General features: G+C 38.7%; 1 protein-coding gene across 2 annotated transcripts in view; it reads right to left on the bottom strand.

Moving 5' to 3' along the window:
• Nucleotides 1-16271: 16271 nt before the first annotated feature.
• Nucleotides 16272-27657, bottom strand: part of cyld (CYLD lysine 63 deubiquitinase) — a 29613-nt gene continuing 18227 nt past the window's right edge. For both annotated transcript variants that reach the window (XM_062961499.1, XM_062961500.1), the window contains exons 8-17: nucleotides 27476-27641; nucleotides 26814-26955; nucleotides 26460-26582; nucleotides 24959-25050; nucleotides 24460-24526; nucleotides 23680-23812; nucleotides 23434-23542; nucleotides 22819-22937; nucleotides 22438-22654; nucleotides 16272-21944 (exon numbers count right to left, since the gene is read on the bottom strand). In XM_062961499.1, coding sequence (XP_062817569.1) covers nucleotides 21760-21944; nucleotides 22438-22654; nucleotides 22819-22937; nucleotides 23434-23542; nucleotides 23680-23812; nucleotides 24460-24526; nucleotides 24959-25050; nucleotides 26460-26582; nucleotides 26814-26955; nucleotides 27476-27641 — 1353 coding nt within the window. In that variant the 3' untranslated portion in view covers nucleotides 16272-21759. The remainder of the gene's footprint in view (nucleotides 21945-22437; nucleotides 22655-22818; nucleotides 22938-23433; nucleotides 23543-23679; nucleotides 23813-24459; nucleotides 24527-24958; nucleotides 25051-26459; nucleotides 26583-26813; nucleotides 26956-27475; nucleotides 27642-27657) is intronic.

Here is a 27657-nt window from a genome sequence, read left to right as displayed (position 1 = left end):
GGCCTGCATCAATAGGGGAATAGCGTCTAGATCCAGGGAAGTCATGGTACCCCTCTATTCTGCCTTGGTCAGACCACACCTGGAATCACACTGTGTCCAATTTTGGGCACCACAGTTGAAGGGAGATGTTGACAAGCTGGAAAGCGTCCAGAGGAGGGCGACTAAAATGATCAAAGGTCTGGAGAACAAGCTCTATGAGGAGCGGCTTAAAGAACTGGGCATGTTTAGCCTGCAGAAGAGAAGGCTGAGAGGAGACATGATAGCCATGTACAAATATGTGAGGGGAAGTCATAGGGAGGAGGGAGGGAGCTTATTTTCTGCCGCCCTGCAGACTAGGACACAAGGGAACAATGGCTTCAAACTACAGGAAAGGAGATTCCACCTGAACATCAGGAAGAACTTCCTCACAGTGAGGGCTGTTCGGCAGTGGAACTCTCTCCCCGGGGTCGTGGTGGAGGCTCCTTCTTTGGAGGCTTTTAAGCAGAGGCTGGATGGCCATCTGTCGGGGGTGCTTTGAATGCGATTTCCTGCTTCTTGGCAGGTGGTTGGACTGCATGGCCCATGAGGTCTCTTCCAACTCTACTATTCTATGATTCTATGAGTGGAATCGCTCAATAAGGCTCCCATAAGAAGTGAGGGGCCATTCGTTGAAGACTTTGCTCTTTTCTTGGTGAAGAAAAACTCACCAAATTCACCTCCGAGAAACAGGTGTATTTCTTCTTTGCTGCAAACGCCTCTTTACGCTCACCGATACAATATTTCAGTGACAGTTTCATGCAACTTGCCACCCTGCCCCACTTCTTCCTGCCCCCTTTTCTCCATGCACCCCTTTAACCTCTGTAGAGTGGTGCTTTTGTAAATTATAGTGATCTGACACTGTAATATTAAAGTCTTCGATTCCCAAACATATTCTTATTTATTATAGGCCTCTGGGTGTTGTTTTTTTTCTCTCTCCCCCTTCTCCCCCCCATACTTTCCCCCCAGGTAATGAAATGTCAGAACCCTACTTTTTCTGGTTTTGTAGTATGTTGATCAAAGTGACCTTTGCTTTGCAGGCAGACACAAATCAATATCGCACGCCCCAGACGTTTGACAGAGAAAGGTTCAACATATAATAAATGACAATCAGCGACGGGGAGAGCCAGAAAATACCTGCCAACTTCAGTTCATACCGGCAATTTTCAGACAATGCCGCATGTTATGTTCAAAGCGAAATTCATTTGTCCATCTAATAACAGAGATGGGGAGATATTAAAGGACTCTCGGTTTTGTTTAAAGAAATGTTTCATCTCACGGTAATAATTCAGAGAGGCCGGCCAGGGTCTGAGTCATTGGCGCGCAGGTAAAGTTATTACATTTTGAAAAGCAGTCGAGAGGGGCAATTTTCTTTTGGAGTGAAGGGAAAGCAAACTTTTATTCATTACACAAAATTTTCACATAGATTAAGGCCCTTGGTGTAGTTGTGAGCGTGAGTGATATTCTCTCTTACAAACACACTCCAGAGTTTGGAAAGTTAGTTTTGGAACATAACTTGTTCCGTAACCTATGTGTGTGTGTTTTAAAGAAGCTTATTTTCACTACTCATTGCAAAAAGTAACACATTAAACCAGGGGTCCCCAAACTAAGGCCCGGGGGCCGGATGCGGCCCTCCGAAGTCATTTACCTGGCCCCCGCCCTCAGTTTTATAATATAATATATTGTATATACATATAATATTGATAATAATATTATAATGTAATACAATATAATACTAATAATAATACCATATAATAATATTAATTTTATTTTCTATATTACATATAATATTACTAATAATATTACAGTATAGTGGTATAGTTCAATATAGTAATACATAATGCTAATATTGTGCTATGCTAGTAATATAATATATTGTGTGTACATATAATTTGTAAGCCACTCTGAGTCCCCTTTGGGGTGAGAAGGGTGTGATACAAATGTAGTAAATAAATGCAGTAAATAAATAAATAATAAATACATAAATTTTAGACTTAGGCTCGCCCAAAGTCTGAAATGACTTGAAGGCACACAACAACAAAAACAACAACAACAACAACAACAACAGCAACAACAATCCTAATTAACTTGACTATCTCATTGGCCAGAAGCAGGACCACACTTCCTATTGAAATCCTGATAAATGTTATGTTGGTTAAAATTGTTTTTATTTTTAAATATTGTATTGTTCTTTCATTGTTCTTGTTGCTGTTGTTGTTTTTGCACTACAAATAAGACATGTGCAGTGTGCATCGGAATTTGTTTGTATTTTTTTTCAAATGATAATCTGGCCCCTCAACAGTCTGAAGGATTGTGGACCGGCCCTCGGCTTAAAAAGTTTGAGGACCTCTGCATTAAACCTTCTGTTGCATTCTATATTGTTTTACCTACTTTTTTGTGTGTCAATTAAAAAAATAGGATTGATAACTTACATAAATTGGAAGAAGGAAGGTCCCATCAAATGGCACTTCAAGTATCCTTAAAAGCTATTTTGTTATTTGATAAGCAATGGTGACTGCTAGATCCAGTTAGTGAGACACTCTTATTTTGTATGTTGTGTATTTATGTTTATTATTTGTATTATTTTTAAATTGTTGTATGGTTCTGTGTTTATTATGTGTATGGTATTGTATTTTATTGTTTTTATCATGTTGGAAACTGCCCTGAGTCCCCTGAGAAGACAGGGTGGTATATAAACAAAGTTATTATTATTATTATTATTATTATTATTATTATTATTATTATTATTATTATTATTATTATTATTATTTTATGACACAGCAAACAAGATAGACATGCTGGATTTCGTATCACAAAATCACAAGTCGAACACTTCCCAAGTGTCTAGGACTGTGTGATGTATTTTCGGATAATGCGTGCAGATCCCAGTAGGGTGGCCTTTTGCAGTTGGCAGATCATGATTTTGTCAATATCTATTGTTTCCAAATGCTGGCTGAGATCTTTTGGAATGGCACCCAATGTGCCGATCGCCACCGGGACCACCTGTACTGGTTTCTGCCAGAGTCTTTGAAGTTCAATCTTGAGGTCCTGATAGCGGCTGAGTTATTATTATTATTATTATTATTATTATTATTATTATTATTATATTTACTGGGTTGCTGTGAGTTTTCCAGGCTGTCTGGCCATGTTCCAGAAGCATTCTCTCCTGACGTTTCATCCACATCTATGACAGGCATCCTCTGAAAATGTGAGATCTGTTGGAAACTAGACAAGTGGGGTTTACATATCTGTGAAAAATGTCCAGGGTGAGAGAAAGAGCTCTTGAGGCAAGTGTGAATGTTGCAATTGGCCACCTTGATTAGCATTGAATGGCCTTACAGCTTCAAAGCTTGGCTGCTTCCTGCCTGGGGGAATCCTTTGTTAGGAGGTGTTAGCCGGCCCTGATTTCAACATAAAGGAGGAAACCATGAAAATGAACAAAATGCCATTGGTCAGCTTGATTATCATTGAAAAGCCTTGCAACTTCAAAGCCTGGATTCTTCCTGCCTGGGGGAAGAAGGTCATTCAATGCTAATCAAGCTGGCCAACTGCAACATTCACACTTACCTCAAACAGATAAAAGTTCTTTCTCCCACATTGGACATTATTCCACAGATATATAAACCCCACTTGCCTAGTTTCCAACAGACCTCGCAACTTCTGAGGGAAACTCCAGACAGCAAACAATCAAGTGCCCGTTAACACCTCTCAAACTGAGGATGCCTCCAGGCAACAGAGGCCAGGCTACCTCTAAGCAGATACCCTCACTGATTAGCTACTCAATGCTATTCAAACTTGCTAATTGCAAAAATCACAGTTGCTTCAAACAGACAAGGAGTCTTTCTCTGGACATTCCATAGATATACATGCACTCCACTTGCCTCATTTCCAATAGACCTCTCAACAAACCTCTGAGGATGCATGCCACAGATGTGGGCAAAATGTCAGGAGAGAATGCTTCTGGAACATGGCTATACAAGCCTAAAAACTCACAGCAACCCATCTCTTCTATGCCTTGCTTGGATACATATTCCAAGCATCCTTGGAGATTGCATACTTACATGTTCATTTTAATGGTGAGCCTCACATCAAACTAGACTTGGTCTTCCCTATCAATGAATTTTGTATTGTTGGGTATGTCAACATTTATATCAGTGCCATTGAGTCATAGGATGTATTTCATTTGGAATTACCTATAGAGTTCAGGCCATTATTAGCAGGGCTGGCCCTGCCTTTTTTGCAAACCCATAGAAGTCCATAATACATGAGCCAGTAGTTTGTTTCTCAGTCTGTTGTTTGAGCCATTTCCTGGCAAATAAATTCTGAAGTTTGGGAATTCCATTTTTTTTAAATGTTTTTAATATCTCTTAAGTAAAGTTTGGGTCACAACATATCATTCATTGCTCCAAGGCCTGTCAACCTTCCCAAGTGGCAAATGGTTAACGGTAAGCAACAGATTTATAACCTGACATAATTAATTGCCGAGATAGTGACATTTCCCATATTATAGACAATTGTGAATTATGAGCCCAGCTGTTAGCCTTCTCATTCGCCGAAATCGGTTGATAAATATGTTTATTCGAGGTCAGCCCAGCCTCATCCATTAGAAATATTGTTTTTTCTAAACATTACATTGATTTAATTTAACTCTAATCAATTTAAAATGGTTCTGACAATTAACAAAAGCTTCAAATATGACCTTAAAGTAATAGGATTCATTAGCTATGTTTAGGATTAAACTTATCCTAATAGGGCCATTTTTCTTCCCGAGACTGACTGGTGGTCAGTCAAAATGAAATCAATTATTATAAATTATACAGTTTAAGTTGATTATGTAGTGCCTGCTAATTTGTATAAATACGGACGTCAAACAATGGAAGCCATTTATTAATAACTCCTTCCCTCTATCCTGAGGCCCCCGTATCATACTTTGCAATACAGCTGCGGGGTCATCTGTTAACTATGAAGTGTTATATTCACCGCTGCCAGACATCTATGCTAATTAAAGCCATAATTAATTGTAACAGTTATAGTTAAAGTCAAAATGCTGACAGCATTTCTTGCCCTATTATTCATGGTACTCAACGGAATCAAAGAGAACGTAATCAACAATTCATATGCTATCCGGGAGATCAGAGCCTCGTCGCGGACCCAAAGACAGCTGGTCCCCGTAGGTCTTGGGACACAATGCGAAACATAAACCTCTCCAATTGCAACATGTCAACGTGGAGTTGTCTCTATTGTACTGCAATACAAATACAAGCAGAAGTCATATTTAAGAAGTTAACATCGCAAGAGATGTGGCGGTCCTTACGTGCCAACGGAGGCCAACACTCGTGGGTTTCATGGCTCGCAAACAGCAAGGAGCAATGTTTTGTCGAAGGCTTTCACGGCTGGGACCACTGTGTTGCTGTGAGTTTTCCGGGCTGTATAGCTATGTTCCGGAGCCCCCAGTGGCGCAGAGTGTTGAAGCGCTGAGCTGCTGAACTTGTGGACCGAAAGGTCACAGGTTCAAATCCGGGGAGCGGAATGAGCTCCCATTGTTAGCCCCAGCTTCTGCCAACCTAGCAGTTCAAAAACATGCACATGTGTTATTTTTCCTATTACTTCCAGATCACACAAAATGGCATTATCTATTTCTTTACATTATACACTGATCCTGCTACATATGTATATTTGCATATACAGTAGAGCAGGGGTCCCCAAACTAAGGCCCGGGGGCCGAATGCGGCCCATTGAAGCGATTTATCCGGCCCCCATGGCACAAGGGCAGAAGGGGGTTGGGCTAAATGACCCAAGGGGTCTCTTCTTCTCTTACAAAGCAGAAGGGAATTGGACTAAATGGCCCAAGGGGTCTCTTCCAACCCTCTTTATTATTATTATTATTATTATTATTATTATTATTATTATTATTATTATTATTATTATTATTATCACTGAGGCTGGGTGGCCATCTGTCAGGGGTGCTTTGCTTGTGCTTTCAGTGCACGAAGGCAGAAGGGGGCTGGATTAAATAGCCCAAGGGGTCTCTTCCAATCCTCTTTATTATTATTATTATTATCTGTCAGGGGTGCTTTGCTTGTGCTTCCGTTGCACAAAGGCAAAAGGGGATTGGACTCAATGGCCCAAAGGGTCTCTTCCAACCCTCTTTTTGTTATTATTATTGTTGTTGTTGTTGTTATTATTAATAATAATAATAATAATAATAATAATAATAATTGCTCAGTAGCCAACTATAGTCTGGCCCCCCAGCGGTCTGAAGGATTGTGAACTGGCCCCCTGTTTAAAAAGTTTGGGGACCCCTGCAGTAGAGTCTCACTTATCCAAGCTAAACGGGCCGGCAGAAGCTTGGATAAGCGAATATGTTGGATAATAAGGAGGGATTAAGGAAAAGCCTATTAAACATCAAATTAGGTTATGATTTTACAAATTAAGCACCAAAACTTCATGTTATACAACAAATTTGACAGAAAAAGTAGTTCAATACACAGTAATGTTATGTTGTAATTACTGTATTCACGAATTTAGCACCAAAATATCACGATATATTGAAAACATTGACTACAAAACACTGACTACTAAAAGGCAGACTGTGTTGGATAATACAGAATGTTGGAAAGGTGGATGTTGGATAAGTGAGACTCTACTGTATCTATTTCTTTACATTATACACTGATCCTGCTACATATCTATCTTTACATATACACAGAGCCAGTCCTAGGTATTTTTCAAGTGTAGGCGAACAGAATTTTGGCACACCCCCCCCCCAAACAATCACTGAAAAATAAAAGCGTTGGATAAGCGAAAATGTTGGATAATAAGGAAGGATTAAGGAAAGCCTATTAAACATCAAATTACATCAAGATTTTACATTAAGCACCAAAACATGTTTTACAACAAATCAACATAAAAAGCAGTCTCGACTGCGCCCCCGTATGTTTTGCGCCTGAAGTGACCGATTAATTCGCCTCATTGTTGGACCGGCTCTGCATATACAGTAGAGTCTCACTTATCATCTCCATTTCTAAGCTGAAGAGCCGGTGTTGTCTGTAGACACCCCAAGGTCATGTGGCCAGCATGACTGCATGGAGGATTTCTACGCCCTACAGCACTGGACAAATTATACTGTTTAGCTGATATTTCACCACCTGACATCCATCAAGAACTAGCAGCCTATAATGAAAGGACCAAGGCAGTGACATCTCCAGACCATCCCCTGTTTGGATATCAGCCAGCAAGCCAATGCCTTAAATCAAGAAATAGCTTCCTAAGATTGACAGAGATACTCGCAGGAACACCTCAGCAAACAAGAATCCAAAAGTGGCAGGCTAAAACCCGGAACCTCAATCAGTGGCTGAGACTGGATGAGAAACTCCCTCCTGGGCACACAGAAGACTTGGAAGGCACTGAACAGACTGTGCTGTGGCACCACAAGATGCAGAGCCAACCTTAAGAAATGAGGCTACGAAGTGGAGTCCACAACATGCGAGTGTGGAGAGGAGCAAACCATAGACTACTTACTACAATGCAACCTGAGTTCTTCCACATTCACAATGGAGGACCTTCTCGCAGCGACACCAGAGGCACTCCAAGTAGCCAGCTTCTGGTCAAAGGACATTTAGTATAATGCCAAGTTTTTAACTTTGTGGTTTTTTTAATACATTATAACTGTATTCTCAATTCACTCCTGACATGATAAATAAATATCCCCACTTGTAGTACTTCTGATCTAACTTCCACTAAGTTCCACATGACTTCCAAGCTGTCTTCTTCCATCTGTAAGACCCAACCCAGATTTTCTCTGCTGTGGTTCAGTCCACATCCACCCACAGCCATCATTTTCTAACTTTCCAAGCTTCGCACTCTCTCAGACTCCAGATTAAGAGCAGCGATAAAACTCTTTTAAATAAATCTGGCAAAGAAAACCCTTTGGTAGGGTCATGTTACAGTTGACTTGAAAACACTCAGAAAAGAACAACAACAGAAAATACCTCTGAGATTTATTTTATCCACTTGGTTCAGAATTAAAGACATCATAAATAACATCACATCTGCAGCTGGGGAAACGAGGCAATCCAGTAGTTTCACTGATTTGTACGTTCAGCACCATCACTCCACAATAATAGAAGCAATGTGATTATTTGGCCATGAAACATCCCATCGTTCATTCATGCACCCTTCTTGTTAGAGCAGTAAGTAATAATAATAACAATCCACTTTCAGAACCGGATCCCTCCCTTTCTCTCCTCTCCTCCCAGCCTCCTACCATCTTGGTTATTGAACTGAAGTTAATGGCTGGCTGAAAAGTATGTCAACACAACAGCTGGAGAGCAACACTTCCGTGTAGCTTTATGTGGCAACATATGCCAGCCACTCAGAACATGTGATAATTCAAACTGGAGCTGATTCTACAATAGCAGATGGGCTGGAGCATTGTTATTCTCACTCTAGCTCCCAGCCCTTGAGGGATCACTAAATAAAATCAAAGCAGATGGACCATTACAAGCTCATTCGTGTTTGACTACAAGCACCTCCACCTCCGAGTTGTGATATACGGCACCTTGGTATAAGATGACACGGATGGGTAACATGACCTAATGAAAACAGCCTCCGACTTGGCAAGTGAAGAATGAGGCTGAGGAAGTATGCACCGGATCTATTTATCACAGAGTTTCTCCCACCTTAATAGTGAGGAGGGTGGCTTGCGTAGTTAATGTTTGCACTTCTACGTACTTGATGCATTCTGGTAAGAAATGCCACCAGAGCCTGACATGTATGTGCAGCAGAACTCAATGGTAGATTGTATATGCACTTTCCAATGGTGCATAGACATTTCCCCATAGACATCTGGTTGGAAGAAACTTTGTTTATTGTGCTCTCCCCGCAAAGAAGGCTAGATGGCCCTTGGAACTGATCCATGAGTCTTTTCAGGTTCTTAAGAAGGATCTGGCTTCTGATCCATTATGCATTCCAACTTCTTTAGATGATTGGAAGGCAAGGAAATTGCAGAAGACCTGATAGCAGTTGCAACAAGGGAGCCTAGAGAAGAATATTATGTGTAGGACCTATATGATGATAACTTCATTAACATGTAATATTACTAATATTCATTAGTAATATTACATCTATATATATAAAAGAGTGATGGCATCAGGGCAGCGGACAAAACAACAAAACTACAGGCCCCCCCAACCTCGAAATTTGACAACACAACCCATCATCCACGCCTCTAGGTTGATACAACAAAAAGAAAAGAAAAATAAAGTCCTAATTACAGGGAGAGGAATAATTGCTTTTATCCAATTGCTGTCAGTTAGAAGGCTAAGCTCCTTCAACTTGGTCTCCTAGCAACCCAATAAAAATAATAAAAAACACTAAAAAATTGATATAATAAAATACTATAATAACAGAAAATAACTAAAAATGATACAAGAAAATAATAAAATATAATAAAAATATAACTTACAATAAAATTAATAAAAAATGCAAATAACGTCAAATAAAAATTACACAACAATTTTTAACCAATACTACCACCACTTTGCCACAGCAACGCGTGGCCGGGCACAGCTCGTGTAATATAAATATACAATTATAATAGTGTATTATTGTTGTATTGTATTACATACAATACATTTTTATCAACATTATACAATCTATATATATAAAAGAGTGATGGAATCAGGGCACCGGACAAAACAACAAAACTACAGGCCCCCCAACCTCGAAATTTGACAACACAACCCATCATCCACGGCTCTAGGTTGATACAACAAAAAGAAAAGAAAAATGAAGTCCTAATTAGAGGGAGAGCAATAATTGTTTTTATCCAATTGCTGCCAGTTAGAGGGCTAAGCTCCGCACATAGACCCCCTCTATCGTCACCACTTTCACAGTACACAAACAACCAGATGCATACTAAACATAAAGACAACCATACAAGACATATTCAATACCACCACTACCTCAACAATTTCTCACCAACACCACCAGACAATACCACAGCAACACGTGGCCGGGCACAACTAGTATGTTATATTATTTGTCCTCTTACGCTCCCATAAAGCATTACAATACATATCTTTGCACTATTGCCTACAATACTGAGACAGCAATTTTGATTGTTATCAAGTCAACGATAAGACTTTGTTTGGTTTTTATTTCTATTTGACATTATTGGCACTTAAACCATAAACAGGAATGGTTTTTCCATAATACCTTTGCAAGTGTTGCTAAGTGTATTCCTTTGTGTTAAGATCTACACTAATGTAGTGAATGAGAATACAAATAGTGGATACCTTGAGTAAAGTATTTATTGCAATATATACTACTACTAAACGTAAGAGATTCCATAGGGACGGGGCTATGATCTACCACTGTTTCTAGCCAAACCCAGTTTATATTGATGTTAAATACGACACCATAATTCCCTTCGTTTGCAGCTTGTATAACAAGTGCCACTAAAAGTTGTTTATATAGAAGATAATATTACATCACCTACAGTACTTACATACTACATACCATACTTTCCTTTTTTTTACATTTCCCCGTGTTAGCCACCCCAAGTCCCTGTATTTATAGAAAACTAAATTATTATTATTTTATTATGACACAGCAAACAAGATAGACATGCTGGATTTCGTATCACAAAATCACAAGTCAAACACTTCCCAAGTGTCTAGGACTGTGTGATGTATTTTCGGATGATGCGTGCATCATCATCATCATCATCATCATCATCATTATGTCTAACGGGTGCTTGGATTCTGATCACCAAGAAATCTGCAAGGAATGTCTGTTCACCTTTGGATAAATTACTCTGCATGTACTGTATTAATAGCTGTTCCTGCCAACTTCATTATACATTGAAATGCTACATTATGTGCTACTTATACACTGATTTATTATAATTGAGGGCTGGGAATAGGATTACCTTTGTAAATTGTTTCCATAGGCTGGAGATCAAAACAGAATGGAGAATCTCTCTCACACACACATACACACACACATATATATATTATATGGAACTCAAACAGCTGACAAAAGTTGGCTCCAATGAAGATTCATACTGGGCAAAGGGCACATGGAGAGAGCCCAGGTTTGCATACAGAAAATACCACTGAAACTAGCTAATTGTGCAAAAAGTTAGTTGTCTTGGTTTCAAAACCTTCTTTCATTTTATGTGCAGTTATAAATATGAGAATTTGTGAATACACAACATTCAACAATTTCTTTCCACACTGCAGGTTAAGCAGTGATACCAGAGTGGAAAATAACGTCGATCAGCAACATCACGTAAGCTGTTTGCAGTACATCAGGAGACATTAAGGCTGTCCATCTGTTAGCTCATTTATAGGCAGTGTCTGCCCTTGTAAATCTGCATTTATGTAGTTCTTACCTTCCCTATTTACTAACATTTAATGACCTTGCAGTGAGAACTTTGGACAAAGAGAAAAAAAAATACATACTCTGTAAGCCATGCCAACATCTTGCATTACGAATGGCTGTGCCGGAAGGGAACTGAGCAAGTGCTGAGATCATGTTGAAAACCAGTTCAGCAGAGAAAGATGTCTTATACAGGGAAGTTACAAGATGAAGGGTTCACAACACAACCGAGTATTTGTGCAGCTGCTCCATCTTATCCTTCTTTGTCAGTTTCATTTATTCTAGACTGGTTCTGCATGCCTGGAAATCACAACAATCTGTATAAAAAATGAGATCCTGGGGCTTACCATGGGTATCTTTTTGGCCACTGTGTAACCAAAACATTGGACTAGCTGAGTTTTATCTCTGTCGCAGCATGACTCTTCCAATGTTCCTATGAACTCACGCTTTTCAGGTCATAGTAAACGTTCTCTACCGTAGCACTGTGGTTCCATGGTACCAACAGTGATTCTCCAGGTTTTTGTAGAGCTCTCAACGGTAGTAGCTAGGGCATACGTAGCTGCATACTAGTCCTGGCACCTTCTGAATGCAAAATATATGATCCTAGATCTATGGTTGCCACCAGAGGTCCAGGTGATCTCAGTAACTTTCTTGCTGTTAGATGCCTTCAAGTCAACTCCGACTTATGACAACCTTATATTGTTAATATTGGAAGGATTTATTGCTTTTATCTAAGACTGTAGGAGTGACTTGCTCAGCTCACATGCTGGGTTTCCATGGCTGAAACCCTGCTCTCCTGGGGTCCTATTGAACATTCAAACCACAACAGCACATTTGCTCAATCTCAACAACTAGGTCTTAAATACTAGGATATGACAATACATTTCCACACCTATTATCTTTAGAAGTATAGCGTGGACTCCAAGAACCATTCAGTGGTCACCTTGAGATTGGATTACTGTAATATCTCCGTATGGAGTTGTCTTGGAACCTGCTGCTTTTGTAGAATGCACTAGGTTATGAGTTAGGTATCTCATTACATACATATACATGAGGTAAAAGAACAACATGAGTTGTCCATTGGCACCAACCTATTTTGAGTACTGAGATCAGGATACAATATCTTATTATATAACCGGGGACCATGTTACCTCCCGTTATAACAGTATTTCAAGAAATTATCATCTTCAGTGAAAATTACTGGGTCATGGCCTACACATGTCACAGATTATCTTCCATTTGTGAGAAGTAAAGCTTGAATGCAAGCAGGTTTTCAGCCAAAGCACAAAAAGTGTAACCCACTAAATTTTATCCATTCGTTTTTACCATATGGTGAAAGCAGTTTTACCATGACTTTCCTATACCATAAGCTGGTTTTGAACTCTTGTGCACCACTTTACCATATTTTGTATTCTATTGCTTTCTTGGTCATATTGAAAACTATTTTAAGATTTCTGTAAGTGGAGAGTGTTTGAAAACATTTCCACGTTGTAAACATTTCCATGTCAACAGCATTTCCACATCATATCTGGCTTTGACTAAGGGAGTAGGACTGGATTTCCATAAACACAGCTTTTTTCAAGACTATCCAATAAGTCCTGTAGATTTTTATCTCTGTCACAGCATGATTCTTCTGTAGAACTTACTGGACAGTTCATTTTAACTCAAGTTGGATTCATCCTAACCTAATCCCTTTTGGTTTTTGCCAGTATGAACAACAGTAGCTGAATATAAAGACTGATAAATATCCGGTCATTTCTGTGTGAGAATTTGAATAGGAAACATAAGGGTAGGAGGCCAAAGTATTTGCAATCTATGACTCTTCCAAAGGCCATAACTTGGCTCAACTTCAAATAATTCTGTCGGATTTTTGCTTTTTGTTTGAAACGATTGAAGAAAAGTCATCATTCTGCTTTTGAAGAGTTTATTTAAAGTAGGCCAGTTAAAAAAAGAAGGCAAAAGAGAAAGATCTTTTGATGTTGCACACTGTATTGAAGAGTTGGGCTTTAAGCCAAGTGTGGATTTTGAATAATTCTTTAAATAGGACACTTAATGTGTCCTGCAGCTACAAATCAAAATTTGAAAAGCAGGGAAACAAAACAGGGTCAAATGAGCTCACAAGGGCTGGTTCAACAATATACCCAACTGGAGTTACACACATTTGTTTCCCCAGGAATTCTAGAAAGGAGGCAATGAAGTCCTTCTGAGGCTGGTATGAGGCTGCTTTTTCTCTATAGACTGGACACATCTCAATGCTCTGTGGTTGTGCCAATGGACTATCTGCACTTCAACCCAGTGAAGCACATTTGGTTGTAGTTATAAAAGGAATTATATTACCATCACACCACTAAGGGAGCTGCATTAACCTTCAATCAGTTACAATATAATATATTATAATTTGCTACTGGGAAGAAATTAATTGCAGATAATTCGTTACTTAAAATTACTTGGATCAAACCCAGCAGAAAGCATCCATCCACGGCTTTGGTAACTATGAGTAGAGTAACTCACTACATTTTACATTTAGGGTTACAACTGGATTCTGATTACAAGACAAACAGCCTCTACACCAAGACATCAGGAAAACTTTATATAAGTTTTGTTCAACAGTGGAACAAACTGCCTCAAAATAGGACAGTGGTTTCTCTTTGAAGGTCTTTAAATGGGGCCTCTTTCTGGAGTGCTGTAGTTGTGCATTCTTGCATAGGACTACATGGCCCTTGTGGCATTTGTAGAAGGGAGAAAAAGCAGTATCTGGCATTGTAAATGCTTCTTGACCTTTTGAGAGAATAGATCTGAATGTACAGTAGAGTCTCACTTATCCAAGCTAAACGGGCTGGCAGAAGCTTGGATAAGCGAATATCTTGGATAATAAGGAGGGATTTAGGAAAAGCCTATTAAACATCAAATTAGGTTATGATTTTACAAATTAAGCGCCAAAACATCATGTTATACAAATTTGACAGAAAAAGTAGTTCAATACGCAGTAATGTTATGTTGTAATTACCGTACTTGCGAGTTTAGCACCAGAATATCATGATTTATTGAAAACATTGACTACAAAAATGGCTTGGATAATCCAGAAGCTTGGATAAGCGAGGCTTGGATAAGTGAGACTCTACTGTACCTCTATTCCTTTATGAGGTTTGTTGGTTAACTTTGGATGCATCATTCCTCCTTAACACCATTGCTACTCAAGCGATCCATGTACTAGTGTTAGCCTCTGAGCCCTTGTCCAAAGAGCTTGCAGGAAAGGAAGAAACAGTTGTTGCCAACTGGCACGAACACAATAACAGATCTTGACAAGTTGTTAAAACAAAACTGGCATTCCCTGCATTCATTTGTGCTACATGGCTGCTTCACATAAAAGGTATGGGAGAATCTTATAAATACTACCCCATGTATACCATCTAATCAGAAAAAAGCATGGAATGAAAGAGAAATCAAGATGCAAGTTACCATTTTGAAACATTATTTTTTAAAAACTATTTTGTTAGTCTATGCAAAACCTGTAAAATTATGTATATATGCACACTAAAGCATGTAGCTCAGGCATGGGCAAACTTTGGCCCTCCAGGTGTTTTGGGTTTCAACTCCCACAATTCCTAACAGCCTACAGATGTAGCTACTTCTCAAATGCTTTCACCGAGTCCTACAATTTTGAAATTGGAAAAAGGACTCAACCAGCAATTGCAGATTTCTACCACACGATGGCACCTCATGCACACATTTCAATCCAAATTATCGGTAGCTGCAAAGAGCAGCAGGTTTGCTTTTTAAACTTCCAAAATAAGAAACAGAATGAGATTTTTTCTTCTTCTTAGAGGGCTGCATTTGGAGGCCTTCAATTGAAGATGCTTACATGCAATGGGCTCCAATCAGGATATATACATTACTTACTTAAGGTGGGTGCAATTTTTAATGTTAAAAATACAAGCACTTTTTGTTGGGTCAGGAAATTTGCTTTCCAGAGAAAAAGGGGGACTTCCCTACATCATCATCATTTGGGGCAGTGGTTCTCAACCTGGGAGTCTCCAAATGTTTTGGCCTTCAACTCCCAGAAATCCTAACAGCTGGTAAACTGGCTGGGATTTCTGGGAGCTGTAGGCCAAACACCTGGGGATCCACAGGTTGAGAAACAGTAATTTGGGGGTTTCCAAGAATTTGGCATGGGTTTTTCTTACTCTAAGAGGTCAAGATGCTTTTTCTGAGGTCTAGTTACTGACAGCAATTTTAGGATAAAATATGCTCTGGTTTTTGCCACATCAACCATTGAAATCCAGACAGAAAGAAGTTTGAAACTAAACCTGACCCTCAAGCTGAAAGAAGGCCTTGCTTTAATGAAATACAACCAAATGTTCCACCAAATAGGTATTTCTTAAATTGCCCCACTCTGTTCATATTGGAGCGCATGAAAGTTGACAGGAACTTTATGTGCAAAGTCAGTGCAGGAAGGGGACTCAGACCCATTTGCTCACTGGACTCTTCCTGGTTTGTCCCAAGGAGAATTGATCTTTTGAATCAAAGGTGAAATGGTAAATCAAGACATTAACACTCTACAGCTGAGACTAAAATAGATTTTGTGTAGGAGTCTTTCAAAATAGGAAACCTAATGCACAAATGTTATGAAATGCATTGAATTTCATCATTATGTCTTGCTCCAGGCTTCGGGCAACAATGGTCATATTTACTAAGTCTAAATGTGATTGTTTGCAACTTTGGTGCATCTTTTCCTAGCATATATGCCATAGATCTGACACAATGCTTCCAAAAAAGGAAAATAACATTAAAACAATTATTGTCACCTTAACTGTTACTTCCCCTTGAACCCGTCCATGCCTCTTGAGTTCCCCAAAGAAATACAACAGCCATAAAAATGATAAGTTTAATAAATATTACTACAGAAATAGTATATGATACAGTCTCTCTTCCTCTCCGAGAAATTAAGGCTTTATATTACAGCAAGCCAAACATTTCCCTAATTTTTTCAGTAGACAATCCATTAAGGAGACAACTGCACTCAATCACAAAATGTTTATTTTAAAAAAAAAACAAAAAAAACATCAGGAATTGTGCAAGCCAATGCAAAACACATTTGGTTACAATGGCAGAATAAATAAAACGCAAACCTCAAAAGAGGCAGTCGTAAGTAAAAGGTAAAAATCCAAATTCAGCCTTCACATTCACTCAGCCACAAGTTTTTCTGCAAGTGTTTCCTTGTCCGCTTAAATGTACCAAAGTCTGCATGAAAAATGGAAGACAGCCTACAACCAAAGGATTTCACATCAGCAGAAATTCCGTTCCCCTTTGTACAGTAGGATAAGTGCAATGCATGAAACAAAAGAGAGGTTGGGAGGAGAAGGAAGACAGAGAGGTTGTAAAGAGCGCACCCTTTTTTCCTCTACTCTTATCTCACAAAAGGAAGAGCCCATTACATGCATAATAGCCATAAAAAAGACAACCACAAGTGAGAATTGGAGGAAATGACCAGCAGAGATCAAAAGCCATCACATATAAAGTACCAAGGGTCTCTCCACACCACCTCAAATTTGACACTTTCCAGTGAAAAGATGCTCAACCCTCCTCCCCCTGAATCTCCAAATAAATCCTGACTTATTTCCCACAGCGGCTAAGAATTATAAAATGGTCACTGATTAGCATTTAAACTTGTAAACTGACTGCACGTCTCAGGTAACAGAAGACTGGTCTTATTTTGTAGATCACAACTCTCCCCAATATTTGAAACAACGAGCTGACCAATGAGTCCATCCAGCAGAAAAGGTAACTGGGTTTGCAACACAGTTATTGTAACACAGTTCAATCTGATCTTTGCTTTACCATGACTCAGTTTTGCACTTGGACTAAATATTTAAGAGTGAAATACATACAGGAAGTAGTTCAGTAGAAGTCCTATTCTCAAATGCCTCTAATTGCTGGCTTGTAAATAATTGCTTACGTGGCAATTAAAAAATGTTTCTGAATGATCTGCCAAGAGCTTCCAGCCCAAGTTGTATTTGTATGTTCCCCTTTAGGCCACAAATACCGAAGATATGTAGAAGTGACATATTTTGTAGACCTGAAGGCTGCTTCACAGAGAAGCAATGTTGTGTATTCTGCCTTGAAGCAATATTCTGTATCTTACCAAACAATGCAAACAAATGACAAAATCATATCGTTTGGGTCCATCACAAGAGTCTTCTCATACTATTGGCTCTACTGAAATGGACCTGTAGAAGGGGGGTTTGCATACTTTCTCATCCAGAGGTCAACAAACTGCAAGACCCACATAAACAGAAGGGGGAATGCATACTAATAAAAATGTGTCAATGGAAGACCAGTAATGGCCTTCTTTGCCTCTTCAGTAATTAGGCTTATCCCAAATGTACAAAGCTGCCCATGTTTAACTTACAATATTTACATCATTTCTTGCTTAACTTTCAGCCATCTAGCCAAACCATTCTCATTCCAGAAGGCATCTTACCCTTCTGGTTTGAGAGGCATTATTTTATACACTTGCTTTACTTACAAAATACATAACTTTTATCACCTCTAATTGCCCCTCTTTACTTCATTTTTGCAGGGTTTTTTTTTTACCTGTTTTGAAAGGAGAGGGCACAACATGCTGAGCTTGTCCTTTTTAAGAAAAGAAAGAATAAATGAATACCTTTCTCTGAGAAGGGTAGTTCTGGAAGATCTCAATGATATGGTACAAAGAACCTGAGATACATATAAAACACACACAGAATGCAAACTTCTGTAAATAATAATAATCCAATAGTTCACAGTCATGAGCCACATCAACACAATAGGAGGGAAATCATGCATTCTCGCTCATTTAAAAATTGTAAAACTATTTGATTCAAGGGCCTTTCTTGTACTTCTTCTCATAAGTTCCATACATCTGCCCACATTCAAAAACTGATAGCGTCCTTCATCTTTCCTCCCCTAGCACTTGGACCCCAGGAGACATATACAATCTTCTGTATTCTTTTCTGGGACCCCAAAAGACAATCTTTGCCTTGTATCCTCTTTTCACCTTTCTAGTCTCTCTTTCCCTTCTATTTTTGGGAGAACCGAGCCAAGTTAGAACTAATTTTGTAAAAATCATAAAGTGTTCTACTAGCACTCTCTCCCATCAGATGATCCCCAAACTACTCACATAGGCAACCTAATGATCAGCTCAAACAAAACATTAATTTGCAGTCCATTTCTCCTAACAAAATCCACCTTTTTATACACACTTTAGCTGGCCTTATTATAGGAATATACATAAGGCAAGTACAATAGATTTTTCTCTCCCCAATGGGTAAAAAAACACTATTAGGTTTATACTTCATAAAAATACTCAATACTTCAAAGAAACTGGTATTTTTTGTATGTACTGACTTGCAAGACAATGGTTTGTTCACCTACATTGGGAAGCTCAGTCTTTAGAGATGATGAATGTTTATGCAATCTTCCACAAAATATAACACAATGAAATGCAAACAATTAGCTTCTATTTTATGGGCTTTAGACTTCATTTTGATAATATTCCCTGAGACAAAAGGCTAAAAATACATTGATAGGATTTCCACTGCATGCTTGAAGACTGGGAATATTATGTGAGTGCATGTAGTGCAACTTTACCCAACGAGTTGCGCAGAATAGTGTCCCCTCAATTCAACTTTTTACAAGGCTATCAACACTTGAGCCAGACCTGAAAGCCTATATGAGCAGGAGTAATAAACACAAGATGTCATCCTTATACCACCCTTCTCAAGATGATGCCTTCTAGGTGGCTGAGGGATTCTGGGAGTTGCAGTCCCAACAGATTTTGGGGAACAGTAGGCTAACCTAAAAACAGTGAGATTTGGTACCTGCTGGATTTTCCAGGACCCTCTATGGAAAATCTGTGAACGGTCAAGTTCCATTATATACAATGGTGTAATGAAACAATGTCCCTTATATAAAACAGGTGAACAAGTTCAACAAGAGCCTGAAGATATGTGAAATGGTGGGAGGCTACAGCAGGGTATGCTTATACATCAGCGTAGTAATTCATTGGCATGCAGTAAAATCAAGGTGGATTTTTCACGCCATGTTGTTTCAATACGTAGATGAACTCATGGATAGGAGCTACTGTCATGATCAATAACTTTTTCAGTGGTCAGGAAAACTCTGGCAAGAAAATTACTTCGTAGTGGATATACACTAAGGACATACATCCATTATGAGGCTTGATTCTTTATGTGATCCAAACTTCCAGATCTGTGGGTTCCAGATGCATGATTTCCACCAACTGCCAATTGTCACTTGCTATATATGAAATGGTGGTGACATGAATATAGATGCGCTGAAGTATCCATGCACACATCCCCCCATTTAAGAATATGGGGCATGATAGCCACTTTTCATGAAATCAAAGCCCCACAGATGCAGAGGGTCACTGTACACACACACATGCAAACCCATACATACACTTATGTAACAGCATACAAAATGAGACTTTAACCCTCCCTGTTAAAAGGAAGGAACCTTGTCACCTCCTTTTCCTTCTAAACACCTTTGCAAGCCACATAATGGCCTTTTGGTTCACATAAATAGTAAAACTACATTCAAGTCAGACCTTCTAAGCAACTAGGCAGATTTATGGGAAAACAACCCGACAGGATAGTGCAAAAAGGCATGCTGAAAATCTGCTAAGGTATTTTTAAAAAGATGGGAGAAAAATAAAGGATTAAAAAGACTCCTGCATTGAAGACATAAGGTTGGTACTATTTTGTAATCAATCACAGATTGCTTTTTGGAGTAACATTACAAGGGCACATCCATGTTGTATTAAATTCAGTTATTTGCACTATTTGCTCAATCCTGCAAGCCGTACCCGGTTCATGGAATACACTTTGAACAATTTGCATGGATGATGCTGTACAATGAACCTCTTCTCATTCCAAACATCCTTCAAGAACAAAAATGTTATATCAGCTCACATTGTGCTGGTTGTTGAAGGGGACCATTAACCAAAAAGAGGACACTGAACTTTCTTGGTCCATGGGAACATAGCAAAGTAGTGTGTTTACACACCCACGCAACACACTGGAGAGGATTTGTTCCTTCCATGATATACAGTGGGCCCTCCACATTCACTGGAGTTAGGGGCACATATTTCCATGAAAGTAAAAAACCTAAAATGAAAAAATACTCAAATGTCTAGGTCCTCCAGCATAACCTTATGGACAACTTCTGCTGGGAGCCAGCCATAGAATCACACTGGAGGACCTAAATATTCCTAGAGAAAACACTTTAATCAAATCTGCAAAACTCAACCCTATGAAAATAGAGGGCTGACTGTAATTGGGGGCCGGGCTGTGGCGCAGCTGGCTAGTAACCAGCTGCTATAAATCACTACTGACCGAGAGGTCATGAGTTCGAAGCCCGGGTCGGGTTAAGCCTCCGACCATAAAAAAAAAAAAAATAGCCCCGGCTTGCTGTTGACCTAGCAGCCCCGAAAGACAGTTGCATCTGTCAAGTAGGGAAAATTTAGGGACGCTTTATGCGGGAGGCTAATTTAACTAATCTACAACACCATAAAACTGCTCACGAGGAAAAGAAGAGGAAGAACAGCCATCAATGGACGGTGAAGCAACAACTCCCCCTGTGGCCGGAAATCGTGAAGCTGGAAAGATGTTAAAAAATGCCTCTGTGTCTGTCTAAAACTGAATGTTGTTTGTCTATTGGCATTGAATGTTTGCCATATATGTGTTCATTGTAATCCGCCCTGAGTCCCCTTCGGGGTGAGAAGGGCGGAATATAAATACTGTAAATAAATAAATAAATAAATAATTGGGTCAAAAGAAGCAAACAAACAAACAAAAAACCTTAAGAGCAAGATTCAGATCCCCACCCAGTGTCTTAACTGTATAAACAGTACAGGGCTGGAGAAACAGCTTAACACAATCCTTTCCATCCTAGATTTGTGGTTCCTTGGATGAAGCCTAAGCAGAACATTTGATGTGACCACTGGACACACGCAAAACCTCATCCTTTGTACAGAATGCATCTGAAATGCAGCCTAAACACTTAATGCTTCCTTTAATTTTTTTTATTAAAACACACACGCACACGCACACACACTTCCTAGAGTGCAAAATGCTCATTAAGTATTTTAGCAACAGAATGCCACATTGGAGGGGTTGTTGTTATTTTACCTTCTCTAAAATAATCTGCTTCTTTCATTATAGACCTTTGCTTGCCACCTCTCTGAAGCATCCATTGCCGGCAACGGATGCAAACGTAAGAGAGCTGACAGCCTGCCTGAACCTTGCTGAGTTTTTCCAGTCAAGTCGCCGGGAAGCTTCACTCCTAGACTGCCATTTTTCACTTGTAAAGGCTCATCGTCGGGCTCTGATACATGCACATGTAAGCATCACAAAGCAGTCTCCGTGCACAGCCTTGAATTCTCCTTGAGTCCAACGAATGCAGCTCCTCGACAGACATTTTGAGGTACTCGCCAACTTCTGGGCAAGGAGTCACTTGAGGGATGTTAAAGCCATTCTGGCCCCCTTTTTGGAAAGGGAGAAAGAAAAGGCAGAAGATACATTAACCCAGAAGAAAGCATTAGTCACTCCCTGCTATGCCACCTGACAATATTTCACAAGAATTTTAAAAAATCTGTATCTGGGAATAAAAGGCTTTGAAGTGAACATTTTTCATGTAGTTCATTAGCTGGGCTCAAAATGTTACATCCTGTTTTCTTCAAGTGATCACATTTCTGATCTACATTTCCACCAAAGGTCTTAGTATTAACAGTCCAATCTACTTATGTTATTACAAAACAACCCTTCAAGCTATATTAGATGGCAATACACCTGGCTCAAGGTCACTCAGTATGTTCTGAATTGTAAAGACTTAAATTCTTGTACATACCACACCCTACTCAGCTATTTGCTACTAACTGCAATGCATAATCCAATTTAAGTGCTACCCCCGTACTTAAGGCATTTCAACGCATGGGGAAAATCCAAAAAAGGAGAAAAAGTGCATAAGAACACATACCATCCCGGTCAGCCATGCTATCAAAGAAAAGCCAGGCAGAGTCCCCTTTGCCATATTTAACAAAAGCCACATAGTGGCTTGTCTCTATACAAAGGACAGCAAACAACTCCATCTTCTGACAAGGGATGCAACCATGTCTCCAGTCCCAGTCTGGAAGATCTTTTGGAAGAGATACCGGGTTAAATTTATGACTCTGTCTTCGCGGATGAAGATGAACCTATAAATTGATGAAAAGTTTTAGAATATGCTTTTGGTAAGATCAGACAAATTCTTCTTTCTTTTGCAGGCATTCAAATCTTTTCACAATTCATCCCATAAGACATCTGCCACTGAATTGAAAGTAGTCTAGGTACAATTTCAGCAAGATGACTGGGAACTTACTTGGGTATTGCAAGTTTTGCAAAACTGCTTGATTTTGCCTGCAGAAATTTCTGTGTCTTCGTAGCACTCTCGGCATTCATACATTGCAAGTCCTCCACATATGCGGCACTGCCGAGGAGCTGTATTTTGTAAGAGGAGAAATGCCAATGTATCAAGAGTGTGCACAGTAACATAAAAATACAAAAATTGAATCTCCATAAAATGTATGAAATGGGACATTTTGGCAAACCCATACAAGTTCTGAGATCACTGAAGGCGGGATTAGATATAAGTGTAACACACTCAGGAAAAGTAGATTCAGATTTGTTTTTATACATGTTACATTGATCTTTGCAAAGAGAAAATAAAAGGGAAAGGTGTCATAGTGATAACTAGGTCACGTCTGAACTCTCTCCCTAATCAAACAACAATGTGGTTCTTCTAATGTTTAAGAGTTTTGGATCAGATTTCTCCTTCCAGATATCTACTGAAACATCATCCTCATATTTCACAGAACATCTATTCCTGCACTTAATAATTCTCCTTTAGGTAATGGCTTTATAAGCATAGCAGTCCAATAACACCAGCCCATGGAACAATCTCGCCACATCATTGCAAAAAATATTTTGTACTCACTGTCTTCTAACAGATCTGTGATATTTAATTCCAAGGAAGGAAAGATTTTGTTGAACATTTTGAAGTCTTTCCCGAACCGAGGCATCTGAATGATGAGGCATGAGGGTGCCTAGCAAAAGGCAATAAGAAAATGTGTTTGGCTTTCAGACAAATTGCAGATCCATCTGTAGTTTCATCAGCATCCCACTTAATATGCTGTTGAATCACAACTGACAAAAGCCGTGAAAACAAGAATATGTGCCAAACCTCGGCAAATTTCAAGTTGCTGTTGATGAACGACCATTCCAGTAACTGCTGTATCGTAGGCACACCAACTTTCTCATTCTTGTCCATAAAAATCTGGTAGAAGTAGCAGTCTTGAACCTTTTGACCTGCTGATCTAAGAAGTCAGTGTATTTTTTTAAAAGGACATAGTCAATATTATTAGGATTAGCACTCATCAAAAGAAAGCACAAACTATCATTGTGCTAGTTACAGTTCAAAGTTTCTAAACCAAATATTTGAGGGGTGACCACTAAGGAAGGCTGCATAGCAATTAAATAAACATTTTTTTTAAATGCTACATTTTTTACCATCTTTCATATTAACAAACAATTGGCAATGCTTGCTAGTTGCTACATTTGATGGAGGCTGAAGACTGTACAGGGCTGTTGGATTACCAGATAACCTCTGATTTTATACATGACTATATTCAGAAGCACAAGAAGTTATCTTTGATTTGCATACTTTCTAAACAGTTCATTTAGCTACTTAATTTTATGAAAGTCACTGTCTAACAAGTTAATACTTATTGCTAAACGATCATTAACACTTTCTCTGGAAGCCAAAGGAAGGAACATTTCCACAGAAGAGATTGGAAAGTAAAAGAAAGGCAAATCCAAAACAACATAAAAAGGCAGCTATAACTGGCATGCAGAAAAGCTACATTCACTGAGTTTTATTATGTTACCCAAATATCCCCATGAGCCACAAACTGGAAAAGTACATATAAAAAGTTAGATAATGGAAAAAAGGGGGGGAATTTACCTTATTTTTAACAGTGGTTCTACTCTCAAAATATGATGAAACAAAATGTTCAAAAATTCTTCTGGATCTGTTAAAAAAAAAGTGTTAAATCAGGGTATCCAAGCAGAAACAAATGAAGTACTTTGTGTCTTTCCTATCAGTAGTGGACAGTCAAATGAGTTATATATTCATACCGGGGAAGAAATTATATGATATCCCAAGGCAATGCCATGAAAGCAGCCCCAATGTTTTTGCTCAATCCTATCTATTTGTATTCTATAATCACTTCGAGAAAAACCTAAATTTGGTTAGCATGACAAATCTTTGCAACCCACCCTGAAAACTGTGGTATTTAATTATCCACCAATCAAAAGAACTGGCCATCATGGCCACTAATCTATTCAACACAAGACTTAAATTATCCCATTTCAGTACCAGCCTTCCAGAATTTCTATTTGTGAATTAATGCCCCTCTCCCCTTCCTTTTTTCTCATGGCCAACAGTAGAGAATTCATGTTACCTTTCTCTTCAGAGGTAAATCCTGATGCTGCTTCCACTTTCTCCAAGATTTTTCTCAGCTTCATGATTTTTGTTGCACACACATATCCATATCTAGAACATAAAAATGAGCAGACTGGAGAGAGATAAAGGGAGACACCGGGAATACAGGGAATGCAGACTTCAAACCCGTGCAGAGATAGACCACTGGGCAGGCATAGTAACTACCATATTCCACTTTCTTTCCCTTTAATCTTCCCCTTGTAGACAAATGTATGTAGACAACATTTTCAAAAAATGTCCAGGTAACATTCGTATAGGCCCTCAAGATTCCCACACCCCTTCACCCATTTTTCTATTTGTAGAATTGTATGGCAGGTTTATTCACAGTAAAATGTAATACAGTAGTATAATTGCTTCCCTTCCCTCTCCTCCAGCTTCTCTGCTGGCATCCTGTTTCTTAGATAGGAGACTTTACTACTTTGAATGCATATGACCAATATCTTCCAAGATAATAGCACTAGGTTGAACCCTCTAAATGTTTGCAAATATTTTTAATATAAAATATTAAAACTTCAAACTTATGTGAAGCCCTCAATTATAGTTGTGTGTCTTTTTCTTTTTTGACAAAGTTCAAAAATTGTTCCCAATCCTTTCAGTAATCACTTGGATTTTTTCCCTAAACTTTATTGCCTATTTATCATTTTCTGCCATCTTTAAAATGTTTATAACCCACTCTTCAGTTGTCAGTGTTTCCGTCTTTTTCCACTGATGTGCGTATAAAAATTCTTGCTCAAATGAACATGTTTTAATGTTAATTAATTTAACTTTCTCATTCACTCCATTTCTGAAAATCCCTTTTTAATTCTTTCCAAGTCTTTTCATAGTAATCTTGGGATAGTTACCTCAGATTTGAAGCTCAAGATCTGGTAACAATATCGTAATTCTCAGTTCAGGATGGTAAATATTTAAGCCTCAAACTTCCGATGTTACTAGTGTATTATGTATATTGACATATAATCACAAATAAAATATAGTCATTAATCCGTTAATAGGCTCAAAGTATGCAACAGTCCTCCAAGCCCTCTATTGTTAAATGAAACAAGGTATCTTTCTGCTTCCATCCCAGAAGAAACTGTCCTGATTTCTACTTTAGGACCACCATTTCTTGCTGACACTGGACCTAAATCAAGAAAGCAGTATGGGGCAAATGAGTAAAGTATCCCAAGAGCCAGCTTGAAAATGTGGCCGCCATCAAGGTAAATTGACCAAGTGTGGCATAGCTATAAGACCCTTCAGATTTTCTGATTTCAAGGATCTCTGAGCTTTGCAGAGGATACTGGATCGTGTTTTATAGTTCAGGTTAGAATTCTTACTCCTTACCATATCCCTGTGTGAATCAATACTCATCTGAAGCTGCTAAAACAGCTACACCTAGAGGCACATTGCAGGGTAATAACAGCTAGCAGGAAACATAGAAGATCATTCAAAACAAACACAAACATATACATAGCTATACTTACATTCTGAGAGGGTTGACTATTTCTGTCCGCAGGAGCGCTTGAGTTTCGCTATAATATTCTACATCATTTTTCTCTTTTGGTCTAAGCAAGACAGTGTCCAAAACAGAGCTAAAGGCAAACAGGCTGAAAGAGCGGAGACATTAATTTCAATCAGGAAAAACAGCCCAAAAAAGTGGGGAGAGGGGTTAAAGTCAATTAACACGAAGCAACCAGGATGATAGCTGGACTGTAACATAGACTTGCTTTCTAGTGCTACTGTAAAGTGGCCTTTTAAAACTTCATTCCTTCTGTTTTTGTACAATTAGGTCATTTTCCCCTCTAAATGAAATTCAAAACAAGGCTCCAAATTCTTACCAGAATAAAGTGGAGTCTAAGTAGCAGGAGTTGTAATGGCCCTGAATTCCTTTCTTCTTTCCAATCATTGTTTCCAAGCCTTCTTTTTCCATTTTTGGAGGAGTGTTTTCTTCAACCACTTCACTTAGATAACCTCCAAAAGCTTATCAATAATAGTAGAAAGAAAGAAATTAGGGGGCATACATCAGTGTATGAACTTCAATACTGATCCAAATGTTGTATCGCTATAATATGAGAAATTCAAAAGCAAAGCTTGTGTATCAATAAGCATAACATGTTGGATGGCATTGTAATATATGTTCTTCTAAACATCGATACAATTAAAAATTCCACCTGCCAATTCATAGTGAGAATTTTATGGAAAACAGTGGCAAGAAAGTTCAATTTCCATTATAGCCTTATTTAAAATCCATAAGCAAGTTGTTTTGTTAAAATAAATAGTCAATGTTTTCATGAATTTACCACTAATCATTTCAACCAGCTTTTAAGAAAATCTTCTTAAGATATTAAGCATTACTATTTGAATCTCTGCTGTGAAATAATGTATTATACTTATAAGCATCCGACAAATAAACTGCATAGGAATTGCATTCCATTTATTCATGACCCACTGCAATTTTATTAAGAGCATGCAGAATGATGAGTCTAAGACAGAACAGTACCTAAGGAGTTGCAGCGTTCAATCTGGTTGGATACAGGCTGCAATGAAGCAAATCTGGAATCTGGCCTGCAGCTTTTCAATTTAACAAACAGAGCCTTCTTGGGTGCACAGGTAAAGTAGCGGGTTCCTTTAAATGTCCCATCTGTACAACCTGCACATTCTTCTTCCTGGAAAAGTTAAAAC

This window comes from Anolis carolinensis, unplaced genomic scaffold, assembly GCF_035594765.1.
Source record: "Anolis carolinensis isolate JA03-04 unplaced genomic scaffold, rAnoCar3.1.pri scaffold_9, whole genome shotgun sequence".
NCBI lineage: Eukaryota > Metazoa > Chordata > Lepidosauria > Squamata > Dactyloidae > Anolis > Anolis carolinensis.
The sequence above is the reverse complement of the archived record's forward strand: the minus strand, read 5'-3'. Positions and strand labels throughout refer to the sequence as shown.